General features: G+C 37.2%; 2 protein-coding genes across 3 annotated transcripts in view; one reads left to right on the forward strand and one right to left on the reverse strand.

Annotated features, from left to right (window-relative positions):
* On the reverse strand, positions 1-13,264 carry c9h1orf35 (chromosome 9 C1orf35 homolog). Its single transcript, XM_067452145.1, has 8 exons — positions 12,892-13,264; positions 10,685-10,835; positions 10,566-10,611; positions 10,385-10,464; positions 7,803-7,875; positions 7,300-7,376; positions 5,699-5,827; positions 1-779 (listed from the first exon to the last, which is right to left on the reverse strand). Exons 1-8 carry the CDS (start codon positions 12,986-12,988, stop codon positions 536-538), a joined length of 897 nt encoding a protein of 298 aa, XP_067308246.1. The 5' UTR covers positions 12,989-13,264; the 3' UTR covers positions 1-535.
* Positions 12,299-17,232, forward strand: part of guk1a (guanylate kinase 1a) — a 27,715-nt gene continuing 22,781 nt past the window's right edge. Inside the window, exon 1 of one of the 2 annotated variants that reach the window (XM_067452147.1) lies at positions 12,299-12,467. In XM_067452147.1, the coding sequence (XP_067308248.1) occupies positions 12,443-12,467 (25 nt within the window). In that variant the 5' untranslated portion in view covers positions 12,299-12,442. Of the gene's footprint in view, positions 12,468-13,302; positions 13,469-17,232 lie in introns of those variants that run through there. The other variant, XM_067452146.1, reaches the window with a different exon arrangement.

Genomic DNA, 17,232 nt, shown 5'->3' on the forward strand with positions numbered 1-17,232 from the left:
TGTGTTGGAAAAAGTTTATTTCACCAGACATGTACAAGAATATCTACATGCCTGCTATAATCGCTGGCGATCATGTCATATTAAGTGACAGTTTTCTCTTTACGCGTCAAAGGCTAAAACGTGTCCCGATAACATTTCAGTTCAAAATTCAAAGGAAAAAAAGAAATTATATTATGCATAAAGATAATTAAACCATTTTTGCATTGTGTGATATTATTTTCATGACAAATAAGTTGATTTTACTCCAAAATTCTAAATGTAATAGAATGCAGCAATCAGAATGACAAAAAATTTTTTTTAAATAAGAATTAGTACAAATTCAAATACAGCTGGGGGGGATTTAGTTTTTTTTATAGACAAGCTTCATTTTCTTCATTTTCAGAAATCCTTATTAGTGTGCTGCATATAAATCTGCGCTCCCTGAGCTGCCATGTCTTGTGGCCTAAGTTGTCCAGAGTTTGACAAAGGGACCAATCAGATCCATTTTCAGGGTAAAGAGGTGTGGATAAAGGGGCAATAGTGGGGCTCAGGGGCATCAGTCGTCTGAGCTGCTATCGTGGCGCCGCCGGTAGCTTTGTGATTGGGTCCCTCGACCAGCACGGTGGCCATCAGAGGACGAGTCCGTGTCGTGCCGCCGGCGGCGGTGCTCACGAGGGGGGGTCAGTGTCCTGCGCTCGGCCTTTGCCCCCCCTCCTGAATGGCTGTCACGGGCTCCGGCTCCACTCTGACTGCTCCTTGATGGATTAGGACCATGGTGGTCCCGGGAATCTTTTCTCGGCCTGGGGAACACAAAACACACCTAGATAATCATTTATTCTTGGCGAGCATGGGAAGTTTGGTTCTGTTTGAGGGGAGAACCAGAATTCATGGACTATGCATGACAAAAAAAGCAGACATGGACAATGAGGAATACACTCTCCTTGTCTACTGTCAAAATGTAAACTAATATGTCAAATGTATTTATTTATTTACACTTAAAATGTATTTATTTAAAAAAAAAATGTTACTTTTTACAATACAAAAATTGCTTTACATGAGTGCACTATATACATGTCTAATAAATTGGCCAGTATATAAACAGTAGATATACAGTCTACACTCCTATGCAGTGCTATTACCAAAGTGACATTTCACAGGAAAAAGATAAAAATAAAAATATGTGCACACCCTTTTATAATTGGATATGTGGCTGTATTCAAAATTAACTAATCATCAAGTTCATGTGAAATAGTTCATGCCTGTCTTCACCTGACATTGCTCTGATTAATAAATAAATTCTCCAAATAAATCTTAGCTGTTTTAATATTTGTCTGACATCTTGATGGCATGCTGCTATAAGACATTATGAAGCATCAATATTTAAAAGTTTTGCTCTGATTAGGGCTACAAAAAAAGAAAAGAAAAAAATATATTAGGCATATAAGATATACCTGTCAAAACCACTTGGAAATTGTACTATGGTTTGATGAGACCATGATTTGACTTTGGCCAAAATTGTAATGGGTATGTTTGGCGTAAAAACAATACAGCACATCAGGAAAAGAACAGCATACCCATGGAGAAGCATGACAGTGACAGCATCATGCTTTGGGGCTGCTTTCCTTCAGCTGGATTTGGGGCTTTAGGTAATCATGAACGCCTTCAAGCAGTGGTTTAAGGCCCCGATATACTTCAAGCGAAATTGAAGAATGAACTGGTGTGACTAAATCAGGCCCAAATGAAGTTCGTTTTGTGCTCGTTTCTCTTGCAATAGTGAACTTTCTGGAAAAATGTACTCTGGCAGGTAAACGCATTCAAACTAACATTGGTCGATAGCAAATACATAATAGATAGGTGAGGCTCCGCCCTCTTTGATGTAGAAATCTTCTCTTGTTAATTAATTTTGCTTAGTCCTTTGAGGTCAGATGTTTAATACTGTTAAGCTACTTGCTTTTAAACAATCTATTAAATAAAGTGCTATATAAATGCTTTAACTGGAGTACTATATTGTAGAGCTCATGCAAACATATCTAAATCGCTATGATCTGATGCTTTCTAAACTACAGTTCTCATCACTGTCATTTTGGTTCTGTTTATTTTGTTTTTGAAATGAAAGCATGCAGCACATACAGCCAAAAGTATTGGGACACCCCTCCAAATTACTGTATTCAGGTGTCCCAATCACTTCCTCCATGGCCACAAGGGAATAAAATCAAGCACATGGGCATGCAGACTGCATTACAAACATTTGTGAAAGAACAGGTCCCTCTCAGGGGCTCAGTTAATTCAAATGTGGTGCCTTGGTCGGCCACATAAAAATCACAGAGTGCCAACACAGAGCCAACTGTCAGCGCATGCTGAGGCGCATAGTGAGCAGAAGTCGCCAACTTTTTGCAGAGTCAATAGCTATAGACCTCTAAACTTTAAGTGGCCTTAAGGTTAGCTCAAAAACGTAGAGTGCTTCATGGAATGGGTTTCCATGGCCGAACAGCTGCATCCAAGCCTTACATCACCACGTGCAATGCAAAACATCGGATTCAGTGGTGTAAAGAAAGCCACTTGACTCTAGAGCAGTGGAGACGTGTTCTCTGCAGTGACGAATCACGCTTCTCTGTCTGGCAATCCGATGGACAAGTCTGGGTTTGGTGGTTGCCAGGAGAACAATACCTGCCAGACTGCATTGTGTCAAATGTCAAGTTTGGTGGAGGAGGGATTATGGTGTGGGCTTGTTTTTCAGGGGTAGGGCTTGGCCACTTAGTTTCAGTGAAAGGAACACAATGCTTCAGCATAAGACATTTTGGACAATTACATGTTCCCAACTTTGTGGGAACAGTTTGGGGATAACCCCTTGTTTCTGGGAGCCTGGCTAGTGCTCCCCAGGCTGTCCTATACCCTACAGATTAAAAATACCCTACTGTCATTAAAGTTCATGTGCATGTAAAGGCAGACATCCCATAACTTTTGGCAATATAGTGTATTTTCATATTCATCTAAACTTCGCTCTCAGCAGTATGGGTGGTGTCAGGATGTTCGCTAACAATATTCTGCTGGTCACATATTTCAAACTTCTGTTTTTGTGAAGAGCAAAAAAGAACTTTGCCTTGAGTATATTGGGGCTTTTAAAGTATTTGAGTAAATTTGATTAGTTACTTTAGTGTACTTTTGTATTTTGACTTAGTATCAAATAAATGAGCAACTTTTACTCTCTACAGGACTACATTTTTGAGACAGTATATGTATTCTTTACTCCAATAGATTTCTAATGAGTATTACATTTTGAATTATACCTAACTCTTTTTGCAGCAGATTACTTTACACAAATGCGAGTTCATTAGCAGGTAGTTGCTGAATCATAGGTAAGATGAGGACATGACTGCAGCCGGTGATGAGGCTGAAACCAGCACATCCAGTGCAAGCCATCTTTGATGATTTAATTTTACTTAACATTATATTGAAGATAACTTAAAGGATATTGGTAAACTATGCCCTTTTTGAGCACTTAAACTAAAAATCTGAGACGTGAGTGCTTGTAGACGTTTAAGAGGCTGTTGTGTCAGCCTTGATTTATTGCAGTCTGGAATGATTTAATGCGATCTGGAATGTTTTTGAGTGGGAAAATATTCCCAAGTAAAGATGTGCCAAGCTGATGACTCCTAATCAAACAGACTTGGTGATGTGATAAAAGGGTGCTTCAACTAGGTATTAATAATCAGAGGTGTGAACACAGTTAGTTATTACAAGTTTTTATATTATTTGGTTTATCTAAAATGTATCATTTTGGTTTTTAGTGGCATTGCAATAGGTTATATTGTTTACATTAAAAGTGCAAAAGTACTGATGGGATTATGTCAATGCTGTTTACAGAGGGGTTTGTAGACTTTTTATATCCACTGTATCCATAGAGCTGTGCGATAATACAGTTTACATTTTGTGATGATATTAGGCATACATAAGTGATAATCCACTGGATTAAAATATTTTAATTCATGATATGGAGGCAAAGAACGCCTCTGCGGAGTGCATTCAAAGTGTTTAATGCACAGCTACCCGTGGATTACTCAGCTTATGGTCATTTGCCAGCTTGGACAACTTAAAGCTGTTTTTGATGTTTGTAGTGCAATATTGGACTGGAAGGGTAAAAATGGCAGTTATTTTCATCAGTTTTGACTCACTAGATGTAGCATTCTGCCCGCTTTAAATCAGACACAGAGATATACTAGTAAGATTACCTTTATTTGAATAATTAATTGCAGCATTTATTTTAATTATTATCAAGTGAGAGATAGAGAAAACGAAAGAGAGAGATGCGTGTGTCTGTGTAGCATCTCTCTCTACTAACATTGAAGCTGTGAGTTTAATTAATTCAAAACCAGTGATGTTATCCTCTCATTGCTGAGAAATATCCTGTAGCGATTCAGTAGCAAAGATATTTTATCAATAAAATCCATGGGTCAACATTGATAAGTTTCTGTGCTCGTGAATGTTTCTGCAATTTGTGCAATTTTTTCACATTTTTTTTGTGTGCGAGTGATGTAGGCCTATGTGTGTGTGCGAGCTTCAATAAAAACTGACTGACTTGGAACTACCTGTGCATTAAACTATTTTAATACACACCTTCCAGCCAGTCAGAATAGAGTATTTAGACAGATCATGGTATAAATCGCTTTACATGACTATAGTGTATTCATGCATGAATGTAAAGTAGGATGTTATATATATACACAACTTTTGCTGGGGGATGTTATAGTTTAAATTTTAACACTAACAATCAAGCAGTTGAGACTTGCTATAAGTAGAAAATACCTGTAGCCTCTATAAAAGAAATCCTGTAGCTGTTTGTCTTTTTTGGCGAATAATTTTATAAGATAAATTCCTTAAAGTTTAGCATTTTGTCCAATTTTCAAAATACTAAAAAATACATTCCTCATACTTTGAGGGTTTATCAAACTTGTTGGGTCATTAAAAACAAATATCCCTTCCAGACATCACTTTTGGCCTCTAATGTATGAGCTGAACAATTATGCATGTTACTAAACACTGCTTATAGTTGTCTTCATCATATCCAGTGATCGATTCTGGAAGTCTGGGCAACATATTTCGAACCTGGGAGACTTTGTAATGTCATTGCCAATTTCATGTTTATTAATGTTTCTTCATGTAATGAGGGATTCCCAAACTGATTGAACTTTTGAATTTTAAGTTAATATTTAAATAATTAAATAAAATGTGCGTGTTCACGGTTCTCTGATTAATCTTATTCTTGGACACATTGCCATGCAGGTAAATAAATCAAATATTCTATATTTGATAAATAATTCTTTGCCAACAAAGAATGGAATATATTCTCTCTCTCTCTCTTTAATATCAATATGGTACACAATAATCCCATTCAAATTTGTGATCAACCTGTTAGGTCAAAAGTAATCTAATCAAAAGGTTTTTGATTAGAGCCATGTTTGATAATTTTCTTCAACCCAAACAAATATGTACCACTGTCTTCAAAAAGACTATAATTTTACAAGAATAAGAGGACACTAGTTAAAATATGTGATGAACTAAACCAATTAAATTGTGTTACAACGCCCTCTTGTGAACAAACTCCGCTATATCTCACAAATAAACATTATCTAGGTTCACAAACGATAAAATCATATATAACAAAAAGCAGTAATGGTATTTATTGTTCATTGACACAATGGAAAAACTATAGACAATTTACCTTTTACTGTATATTTCAGAGTCAGAATCGGAAGAATCCCTTCTGCTTTTGTGTTTCATCTTTTCTTTTTTCTTCTTTTTCTCCTTCTTACTCTTCTTTTCCTTTTTACTCTTCTTTTTGCTGTCAGATCTGTAATTAATAATATTGTCAACGTAGACATTGTAACCTTTGTCAGTAGTATCTGTTTTTGCACTCATAATTTCTCATGTTTTTTCGACTCATTTTTAAAATTCATTCAAACGTAATTTTTGGCCATAAAATATGTTAAATGTATTCTAGATTTTATACCACACAAACACGAAACACAAGAGACTTGGCAAAACGAAGAGATTCCAATCATATTTGAAGCAATTCAAACCCATCATGGCAAACATCGTGTCTGAAATGTCTCAGCTGCAGGAAATACATGATCTATCGTCTTGAATATATCAATAAAATGTTCTTATCGGATTAATAACAATAACATCAAAAATTATAAACAAATAAAAAAAATTACAAACACAGAACTAGCCTATTGATCCACGAATGTTGCAATTACTATAACTGGCAACATTACGAATCTGATGCGGCAGACAAACTGTGCGCACGTCACAAAATGATTCCGATTGAAAGTCAACACATGCGATCGGATGTTAAATAACGTATCATGTAAACTGTCCACCAAATCTCTCAATTGGAATGATTTTGATCGTAAATACATAAAAAGTGTGCATGTAAACGGGGCTAATGTAGCAGTATTGTTCAGAACTTATGGGCTGCAGACTTGTCTTCAGGCTTGTAATCGCCTAAAACATAGCCTAACCTTATAGCCTACATGTCCTGAATAGCTAAGGGAGGATTTCATGCACTTAACTTAGTCAAGTCTTTTAGAAAATAATTTCAAGATGACATTGGCTGCTGTGCATTTACAGTATGCAAGTGAATGTCTTGCTATTAATGATCATGTGAAGATTTTGCAGCGGTGCTGTGAATACATTGTAGAGGGAAAAACTGATATGTGATAGTATTGCATTGTTACAGATCGCTTGATATCTATTGATTGTGTGTATGTGTCTAACTAAGCTTACCATGCTGTTGCTGGCTGGAGTATCCTTTGTAATTGGGCCGTGTGTGTGTTTAAGATGCGGATTGTGGTTATATCCACTGATCAGGTGGGCCAAGTAATAAAAATAACATTCCAATTAATGCAGGTGGATGAGAGATCAATCATCATGTTTGTTTAAAATACATTTTGCGAGCCCTGTGAGCGAATCATTCTGGTTGCCATTTTTCCACATTGGAAGTTTTCAAAACAATTTCCCACGTATACTGGGGAGTCGAAGTTCATTATAATATGCAAAACTGGTATCCAAACATAGCAGTTGGCGTTTACTTCCAAGTCTTCAATGTGGCACGGCACACCCATAAAAAAAAAGACCGTTCCAAGAGCTAGACTCAAAACTAGGGTAGAAAATGGATATGTTTTTGAATGTAAAAACCACGCAAATGTCATATGTGTCCCCTCAGACAACAATATAATTTTTTTAAATCCAATTCATGACCCCTTTAAGTCTTTAAACCATAAAATGGATCACACTTTTCCCCATGTAAATCATATATACCTTTTATCTCCTTTGTCATGTCTGTTGGCCTCCTCTGGCGTCTTATCGGTTTCTTGTGGTCTGTCAGCTTTGTGATGCTGGCAAAAAAAAAAATATTCAAGATCAGTAATGATTACAGTGTTTGTAATATGATTATTGAGAGAGAGTAGGGCTGTCCCGATTCCTCAATTATTGAGCGCTTAATTCTAAAAATCCTTGATTGATTCCAATTTACCAGTGTCAAGAACAGACAGAATACTGGAAGTGGTGCATTTGTTTACTTTAATTGAATCAATTATTATTGCCTTATTGTTATTATACAGTAAATATATTTTAAGTTATTTTCAAGGCTATTGTTAACTTAGGACCATTTTTAGAACCACAAAAAAATCTGATTTAATCGATTTATCAAAATAATCAAACGACTGATTACTAAAATAATCATTAGAGACAGCACTACTTTAAGCCATGCACATTCTTAAAATCAAAATTGGCATTAAAAGGAATGAACTATGTCTACATACCGTGAAAACCGGCAAACCCATTTTTACAGCTTCTTTTTCTTGCTTGGAAAGCAACATTCCTCTTGGCCCAGCCCTGATGATGAATAACAGCAGCATTTCAGTATCTTTTATACTCTATTTATGAAAAAAATTATATGAAAATAGAGCTAGGTTTTTTTTTTAGATTACAGCGGTTTCATAGACTGAAACAGAAAAGTTGTGTTTTGTCTAACATTTCAATACACACTTCAAAAACGTATGCATTTCTATCCAGGGGAGTGTTCAAGAAAGAAAGGTAAGCTTCCAATCACATATACCCTGCACTCTCAGTTCATTAATGCAAACCTTGCTTACTCGAGGTATGCAGGTTCCAAAACCATGGGTCTGAAGTTTAGTTAACCCATTGTGACCACACAAAGACATTCTCAACAGAGCAGAAAACGGATGCTAAGAAGTGTTCCATACTTCTTTTGTTTCATGGCAATTCCCTTTCGAGGGAATGAGATGCTGCGTCAGCTGATGATGTTATAGGAATACGCTTTCATGAAACCCAGTGTCTAAGGTACTTATACAAACACACCATACAATGGCTGACGCAGTGCGATGACATCACACGGTTCGGCCCAGAGTTTAAGAAGGGCGTCTGAGAACACATCATCAGCTTCTTTGTCTTCAGGAAGCCACTTGTTTGAGTGCTATGCAAGATAGCCTTGTGTGAAGAAAAGACAGAAGACAAGCAGAATAATGGTGAGCAGACAATTCAAGTGCTGTCCCTCCGTTCCTCCATATCTTAACTCCTGGTGATGGTCACAAGTTGTTTGTTGAGCCCCACAGATCCAGCTCTGTGTTTGCTGAGGCAGTGCACAGGCTACAATCGTGAGAATCTCAGACGGGGCTAGTAGAGGAGCGTGAGGGCGTTCCCCTCACCTTTCCTGCTGTCTACAATGTCTTTGCAGAAGCAGAAGCCCACTCAGTGGTTTATTCTGCAGAAAGTGAGGACTCATTGCTCATCCATGATTCTAATATAACACGTGGAATCAGTAGAAAAGGATATGTCTACATGTTCAAAATTTTAAACGTAACTTTTCTTGACAAAATAAACAACAAACGAAAGTAAAGCATCAGCCCCTCATGGATGGCTGCTGCATAAATTTAAACAAAACAGTAACGTGCACAAACGTTCACGGGAGCAAGGGCAGTGCCGTTCGCGTTCCGGGAAGGGGGAGGCCCCCTCGGTTGAAATCGTGTTCGCGGGGGCACTGAGGTGTGATCGAAAAGGGCACTTTTTTACTTTCAAACGGACAGGGGCTCAAGTCAAAAACTGACATCAAAAACAGTATATAGAATTACACTTCAAATTTGAATTAAAGTAGAAGTAGAATTTAAATTCAAGAAAAATACAAAGAAATTCATATACATGTCCATCTTGCCATAGCAGCTTCCTCTGCACCTGTTGAGAGAATCTTTAGTGTTGCAGGAAAGATCTTCAGAGCAGAACGGTGCAGACTCAATGATAAAACATTTTAGGAGCTATTGAGAATTAGATGCATCAGTGTTGCTCAGTGAGTTTTGCTCACATTTATAACAACTATGTGTTATTTTATTACTTTGAATGATTATGTGCACGCACAATCTGCACGCTTGAAATGCAAGCTTCTGTCTGTGTGTGCATTACAATGCAGTATGCATTAGTTTATAATGCCGATTAACTTACATTTACAATAAGCTGTTTAAAACATGAATTCACCCGATCAATATTGAGCATCCAGATGGTATAATCAAAGTCCTCTCAGAGTAAGCATTTATTTGTCTGTCATTTATCTGTTTGGAAACGGAGAGTAAAAATGGACTTAGCCTGTTGCTCCCTGACCAGCGATTAGTCGACATCAAGCTTAAAGCATCATGGCAGAGCATTGTTTGTTCAACCCCTTCTTGAGACCGGTGTGGCGTTCCCACGGCTCTCAGCCCCACACTGCTTGCCACAATCTAATAGATCTGTTTCCTGCCTGATGCAGCAAACCACTGGTGAAACTTATGACTTGAGCCACAGCCAGACTGAATTTAAGCTAGTTAAGAGTGCGGGACATCATTTAGATTAACCATATCTGCGGCGTCAAAGATGTGCAGCTCTGGAAATCCTTGCTTTTCTCCCAGACCTGCACACTGAGGTCCAATCGGCTTCGAGTTATTCGAATGTAGAGGGGTTGTGCGAGCAGGGTTATGGATGGATGCCTCAGGTGGAAAGAAATTAAGCGAATTACCTTTCCTCGGAGACATCTTCATCACTCAAGGCTCCCATTTTGCCCTCTAAACAATGTCAGATGTTTTATAGGGAAAACAGGGAGCGACTGGGCAGATGGTGGAGCTCTACACACTATGTCAGTACAGCAAGCTTAACAGGCAAATCTGCTCAAAGACTCTGAACTATGTATGGACACATATCTAGCTCTCAGCCCGCTCTCTTGGCTGGTCCATGGCTGCTATAGTGGCATAAGTTACTTAGAACACAGAATGTCCTTAGAATGTATTTTTAACAGGAAAAGAGAAGTTTAGATCAAGCAAACTTGTCACAAAAGCCTGTAAACATACAGAACTAGTTTTACCTGGAGCTTCCGAGCCCAGAGACCCTGTCCACGTCCCGTTCTTCCCCTTCGCCTTCCCTCCTGCACACATCTGCAAGATCCTGCCAGCGATAACAGCAGGAGAAATATGCATCAGACAATGCAACATGAAATGCTCCAAATTAACTGAAATTTCCATGTTTGGATGTTTACAAATGCAAACCTCTTTGGTAAGACCAGTTGGTTGTCTCTTGATTGTTTTATGACCCCTAAAACAGACAAAGACCTTAAGACTTATTCTCATTTTATTTTACACACCACTGATCAATCAAGTACACTTACAGTGCTGCCAACATGGCCTCGTGCTCAGCCTCCCGTACAGCTGCCATCTCCTCCTCTTTAGACAGAGCTGTGCCACCCTTCTTATCTTTGGCATACCATGTCAAATCCTTCCCTTTCTGCCACCGTCCAACCGGTGCCATGAGGGAATTCCCTAGAGGAAAAAAAAAAACATAAGACCTGATCATGCTTTTGTTTGGAGAATACATATTTATTATGAATTACAAATTTTGCCCAAATGAACTGGAATTTACTGCTTGATAAGTACTAATGAACAATCAAAATCCAAGTAATATTCAAGCTAATAAGCAACTAGTTAACAGTGACAATTAGTCCCCAAACTAAAGTGTTACCCAAGACCTTAATCTCACACAACATGTGCAAATGTGCAAGTCATATTTAACCCCCAAAACAAGAGAAAAAGAAATAGAACCCCCAAGAAATTATATTTAGCTTAAAGAAAGTGATTATCTAATCATTAAGATTATCATGACAATTTAGCATATTTCCCCTGAGAATTATCATTATCATATAAAGCACAAAATAACATTCTTAGCACTGTAATTTTGAGAATATTATATCAAATAAATAAAGATTGTTAAATTATTGTTAGAAATATTAAATGTACTTTCACTTGATTCAATTGGTTGTACCGCATTTAACTTATGGCCATTGTAATAAAAGAAAATAATGAGAATTACATTTATTTACATATTATAATAAGCATTTATTGGAAAATGTGCCTAATTATCATGAAAATAATAGCACAATACTAAAATTCTGTATGGTCCTATAAATAGCTTAATTTTCTTTATGCAATATAGGCTACATAAACTATTTTGTTTGGTGTGGAGCTTCCAGATAATACACCAATGTTCTTATCAGTTATTGACAGTATTTAATTTAATGAGTTGAATACAGAAGGCGTTCTGCCTGAAGCTATTTTGCTTTATAAAGTTTTACATATGGATATTTTTCTTCCAAAACCCCATCGATTTGCTTCAGAAGGCCTTTATTAACTTACTGCGTGGGGTTAACTTCTTTTATCAACTTTTGAGCTGTGTTGAGTACGTTTATTATGGATGGCTATACTTTTTGGGGCTTTGGGCTCCCAAGCTTGGATTAGCCAGGTCATTTCTATTTTAAATATAATTCAGATTGTGTTCATCAGAAAGAAGAAAGTCATATACACATAGGATGGCTTGAGGGCAAGTAAATATGGGGTAATTTAGATATTTGGGTGAACTATCCCTTTAAGTGCTTATTACATTTGTGAAAGGGTATAGCTCCTTTAAATGACATGATGGAACTCCAGGATCTATGCCAAAATTATATTGCCCTTCTGACTGATAGAGAAAAAATAAGCAAGCAACTGTATACGTTAAATTAAAGTTCCTTTGCTAAAACTGCTTGGTACGTCAAATGCGTACATAATACATCAAATTATGAATCCTACTATGATGAAGATAGCTTTCTTTAAAAGGTCTGTGTAGGCCTCACTGACGTCTACGCGTGCGCTTTAGTATGATTCCTGAAGGATGCCGGATGCAAGTTTCCAAGCAACGGCCGCATGACCATATTAATATTAAGAAGCCACGCCTTTGCCATAGTAGGATTTATAAACCGACGCGCTGCGTGCACGGTTATAGTGACTCTTGAGACTCTGGGTCCTTTAACTAGAAAGTTTAACACGTCTACTACTACACCAACAAAAGCCACAACTGTGCCCGATACATAAAAAATTAATTAACAGGCGGTGTAATGAGAGATCATACCAAGGAAAAAGGTAGGAATCTATTTACATTACAAATACTAAGGACTTTAATCAAAAAAAGAAGAAAACATATTGCAACGTGTACCCAGAGGGCAATCTGTCATGGGCAAACCAAGCTGACATTGTGGATGAGCAATATATTTACAGAAAAGCTACCCAAATAATTTAACTGTTACTCATAACAAGTTTGCTTAAATGTCCTCGCAAGTTTTTAGCTATCTGAACAGGATAGCATGCCTGTAAACTACAAAATGTCCTCACAACCCAGCTCTGGTAATTAACACATTACCGTATTAGTTAATTCAAGCGTGTATTGTACAAAATAAATAATGCTTCTCTGAATATAATGCTATATTACGGGAAATTCACATATAGAGCACTCAATAATAGTGCTGACTGAGTTAGCCACGGCTAGAGCTGCTAGCTCGACACTCACCCAGATAGTTCTCTCTGTGTTTATCCACTTTCACTTCATCCCAGTTGAACTGATCCTGACCCCCTCTCACCCCTCCAGATCTCGATGAGCCAAACATGACTTCTGCTCATCCAGGCACACTTTCAGTCTCCTAAAGGGACTGAGATGCTTTACACATGTGTAGTAGAAGAATCAGGCCTTGGGTTTCCTCAACATCCGGGAAACCGCTTGTCTTTACACAGTAACAAGTTCAGCACGAAGAGCTCTTTTAACAACCGCAATCATTATCTTGTCGACCAAGTCCTATTCGAAACGACTCGAGAAAAACGATTCCTTACAGAAAAAGCGCTTTCGGTGTTGCTGTGTAAGATTATGTGATGTCAACATCATCTGCAGTTTGGCGCGGTTCACGGGAACGCGCATGTTCTAAAGATCTGCGAGAACTCTGACGTCATCAGGTCTCAGTAATGGCTCTCATGCGAAAACCAGTCACTTGAGCGAGAAAGGGAGAGATTAAGCGGAGGGAGACAGACATTCTCCCTATTTTTGATCACTTGTTTCCCAATGTATGTGAGGTTTATCTCCAGACTTTTTTCAGGTGAGTTGAAACGAGCTACAGCTTTAAATCACATATGATGGTTGCCAATTCCATCATCCTTCTTCTCTTAAGTGTTGCACTAGTTTAGTTGTGAAGTGCCATTATGCTGTTTACTTTTCATAAGGCTTAATTTTATTGTATGCTTTCTAACGCTAGTTATCACGTTCGGAATGTTTTAAAGTGAACCTGCTGCTTTATGCTTTAGTCATATGTATGTAATACATGTGTAATGCATTATGCAAGCATGCAAATAATAATACAGTGTTGTGCATATGCCTGGATAGATTTATTTATAGTCAAATATGTATTGTATCTCTGTGAAGATGTGGAAGCTATAGTGTGGTACAAATACCATTTTTGGAACGTAATTTAAAAAAGACTAATAAAGCCATATTATCAGCCTTTGAGGAAAAGCTACATTGAAAAACTCGAATTAGATGTTAATTAATGTTAATTAGAGAATGAAATCTTGTTTCCTTCAATTGAGGCAAGAGTTTGATCTCTATTAAGGAAGTATCTGATTTTTCAGTCAGCATTTCTAACAGCCAAGAGGAAAAAGCAGGAAAAAAGGAGGAAGAAGACAGAAGTGTTTGAGGAATCTTGATCTTTTTAGTGCTCAGTCTGAAATCATTCCGCAATTGTCAACAAACAAAGGCAATGAAAAAAGACTAAACTCATTGCTTCTCATTTCTTAAATTATGCATCCTTGTTTACTTTCCTCGCTTCCTGGATCCTCTCAATGTTAGGAAACGACGGGGGGTAGTTTTTCTATTTAAAGAAATTAAATACCTAAAGGATTAAAAGGGATATAATGGAATAATGAAGAAATAAGAACTGTAAGAAAATGATAGGTCTAATTATAGCCTGTATAGTTGTGAAGTAATCTAGCTCTTTGCAAATATTTAATTTACTAGTTTGCACATTCCCTCTTGTTAGTATGTCGAATATGTCAAAAGTGTAAAAACGTTTCTTGTCTCGTCACATTTGATTATGAATGACAATTTAAATGTCTGCATATTTTCAATTCAAAATGGTGAAATTACATTTAAAAAGTTAAGTAGTTTGCATCACTATGTGTGGGTCATTAAAGGTTACTTCAGAGAAATGGCTTTGTATCAGTAGAAACCCGGGAGTGTATCCCAACCTCCCCCCCAAAAATACATTTTCTGACTTTTCTCAGGCTTGAAGGCACCAAATTCAAAAATAATTTCACATTTTTACTACATAAATGACCCAGTTTAAAAACAAATTCATCTTCCCAGCGCTGAAGTACCCCTTTAAACATATCCATCATAAAACAGTTGTCAAATATTAAATGTTTAGCTACTTATATCTTACCATGAATGCAATCTTTCAATGTAAAAAAACTAAAAAAAACTAAAAGCATTGTGTTTGAATTTACACTCATCTTCAGTGAACATTAAGCCTTGCCCCCTTTGATCTGATTGGTCATTCTTTTAACAGTAGCACTGTTAGACCGCTGAGGCAGATTAGCCTAAAAATCTATGCTTTTAAACTGTTCTGCCATCCTAACAATAAACAGAACGGTGCAATATGGTCATTTCCAATTGTTGGGGGGACTTGTCCCCCTCAATACCTATGGTGGTTACAGCCATGAAGTATTCTTGATCACTTCAAAATGTCATCAGCTACACCCAAAGGATCTGTTTGGTGATTTAAGAAATTCATACTGAATATTAGTAAAGCAAGAAATATGTGAATTGCACTGTTGAAATATTTAAACGACATGGGTAAAAACATAATTTAAAATTATTGTGAACCGAAGAGGGAAGAAAATGTATACGTGCATCAGGTTTTTCGACATCAAGCGACAAGCGATCTTTGTGTGTCTTGAATAATCCTCACCCCTCGTTTTTGTCAGTGCAGTTAGAGAATCGTTTAAAGTGGCTGTTTCCATCATTGATTTCTGGGTCACTGGATGGAGAAGCAAGAAAACAAGGAAGCATCAATTTGAGTATTGACTGAGAAGAACCCGGTCGTCTTGTGACCTTGAATACTTAGACAAGAGGAGAGAATCTCTTATCTCTGACTGACTAGTAAAGATGATACAGCATAATTTTTAAAGTACTATAAAAGGTCATAAGAAAACACACTGTCTTTAAAGGAATAGTTCATCCTTAAATTAAAACTGTCATCATTTACATAATTTAAAACTGTATGTGTTTCTTTCTTTTGCTGAACACAAAAGAAGATTTAAAGGTATACACCACTGTTTTTATAAATAGTGCTTATTCAACATCTTACCTACATTTAGATATGTGGGCAAATACATGTTTGTCTCAGTGCATGCATAGTTTTAGTTTGGCAGGGTCGCTGCTAGTTTAGCTTAGCATAATGAATGGAATCCTATGTTGCCAGCTAGCATGTCCTGAGTAAAAGTGATCCAAAAAAAAAAAGAAATTATAATATCGATGCACATTAAGACTGGGCGATTTCCTAGGCATATATTACCTTGGTACTATATTATGGGAAAGCACATGTGAAGCACTGCTACTTATGCGCAGAGATATCACGTAACACATGAAATCCCACAACGTCCGTCAACATACCGGCTTGCCTCCTCTAGTTTAACCACATGTTGAATTCAACCCGTTTAGTGTGAACACCCGAAACTAAAATAAATAACGATGTTATTGTTATCTATGAAAGCAGCTGTTGAGCGATCACAACCTCCTCCTCCTGTCGTTCTATTTCCAAAGAACACAGGCATCGCTCCTCTTCTGAAAACTCATAGAGGTATGGTTCTGGATCGTGATTGTCTAAGAAGTAACCCTCTTTGTCTCTCACAAAATAATCCATGTTCTTCGCCATTCATGTACTGTGAAAAAATAGCCAGCTACTATTCACACTGGTATGTTGAAAGACGTTGTGGGATTTCAATGCATGCACTGAGACAAAATTGCATTTTTCCACATATCTAAATGTAGGAAAAATGTGGAATAAGCTCTATTTCTATAAACGGTGGAGTATCCCTTTTAAAAAATAGTCAATGGGGACCATCAACTGTTTGGTTTCCGACATTCTTTAAATTATCTTCTTTTGTGTTCGGCAGAAGAAAGAAACTCATACATGTTTTGAATTTGAACAAGTTTAGGGAGAGTAAATGACTTAAATGATTAACTGTTTCTTAAGCACCACCCAAAACTAGTCTCATGGCAAGGGGTTGCACCTTATGACTTTCATTTAGAATGTGGATGTCACACGTGGAGCTCATTTATTTGAAGTCTGTCTGTGTTCAATTAGACATCAGTTTATAATGGAGAGGTTAAAACCAATGGTGTGCAAGACACTGAATTTAAGGGGACAGTTGCACATATGCTGGAGCAAAGAGTTTTTTCCCCCAGTTTGTCAGTAGATGTGTCCTGTTTTATGATTGTCAAGTGTTTTTAGTGATTACAGTGGTTTTGCAGCTTAATCTAGTCTAAGGTTGTAGTCAATTATGCAGCGATGTTGGTAGTTGCACATTCATTGTTCACGGATTTATTGGTTCCTATTTAATTAATTACTTGTGAAAATGTGATATTTTGTTTTATTATAGGAGATTTTATTCCAGTAGTGCAAGAGAGACATTTTTGTACTGATTGCACACTTTTTAGGAAATCTGAAGGCTTGCATCTTTTTTTAGAGAGACACAAAAAGGTGAATGAGTTAGTGTAAGAACTCGATTGAATTCACTGTACATGTATTATAAACGTCTTGGCTCTGATTTTGACACTGAAGAGAAGCCGTTAGGACTTTCAAGC

Source organism: Pseudorasbora parva, chromosome 9 (genome assembly GCF_024679245.1).
Source record: "Pseudorasbora parva isolate DD20220531a chromosome 9, ASM2467924v1, whole genome shotgun sequence".
NCBI lineage: Eukaryota > Metazoa > Chordata > Actinopteri > Cypriniformes > Gobionidae > Pseudorasbora > Pseudorasbora parva.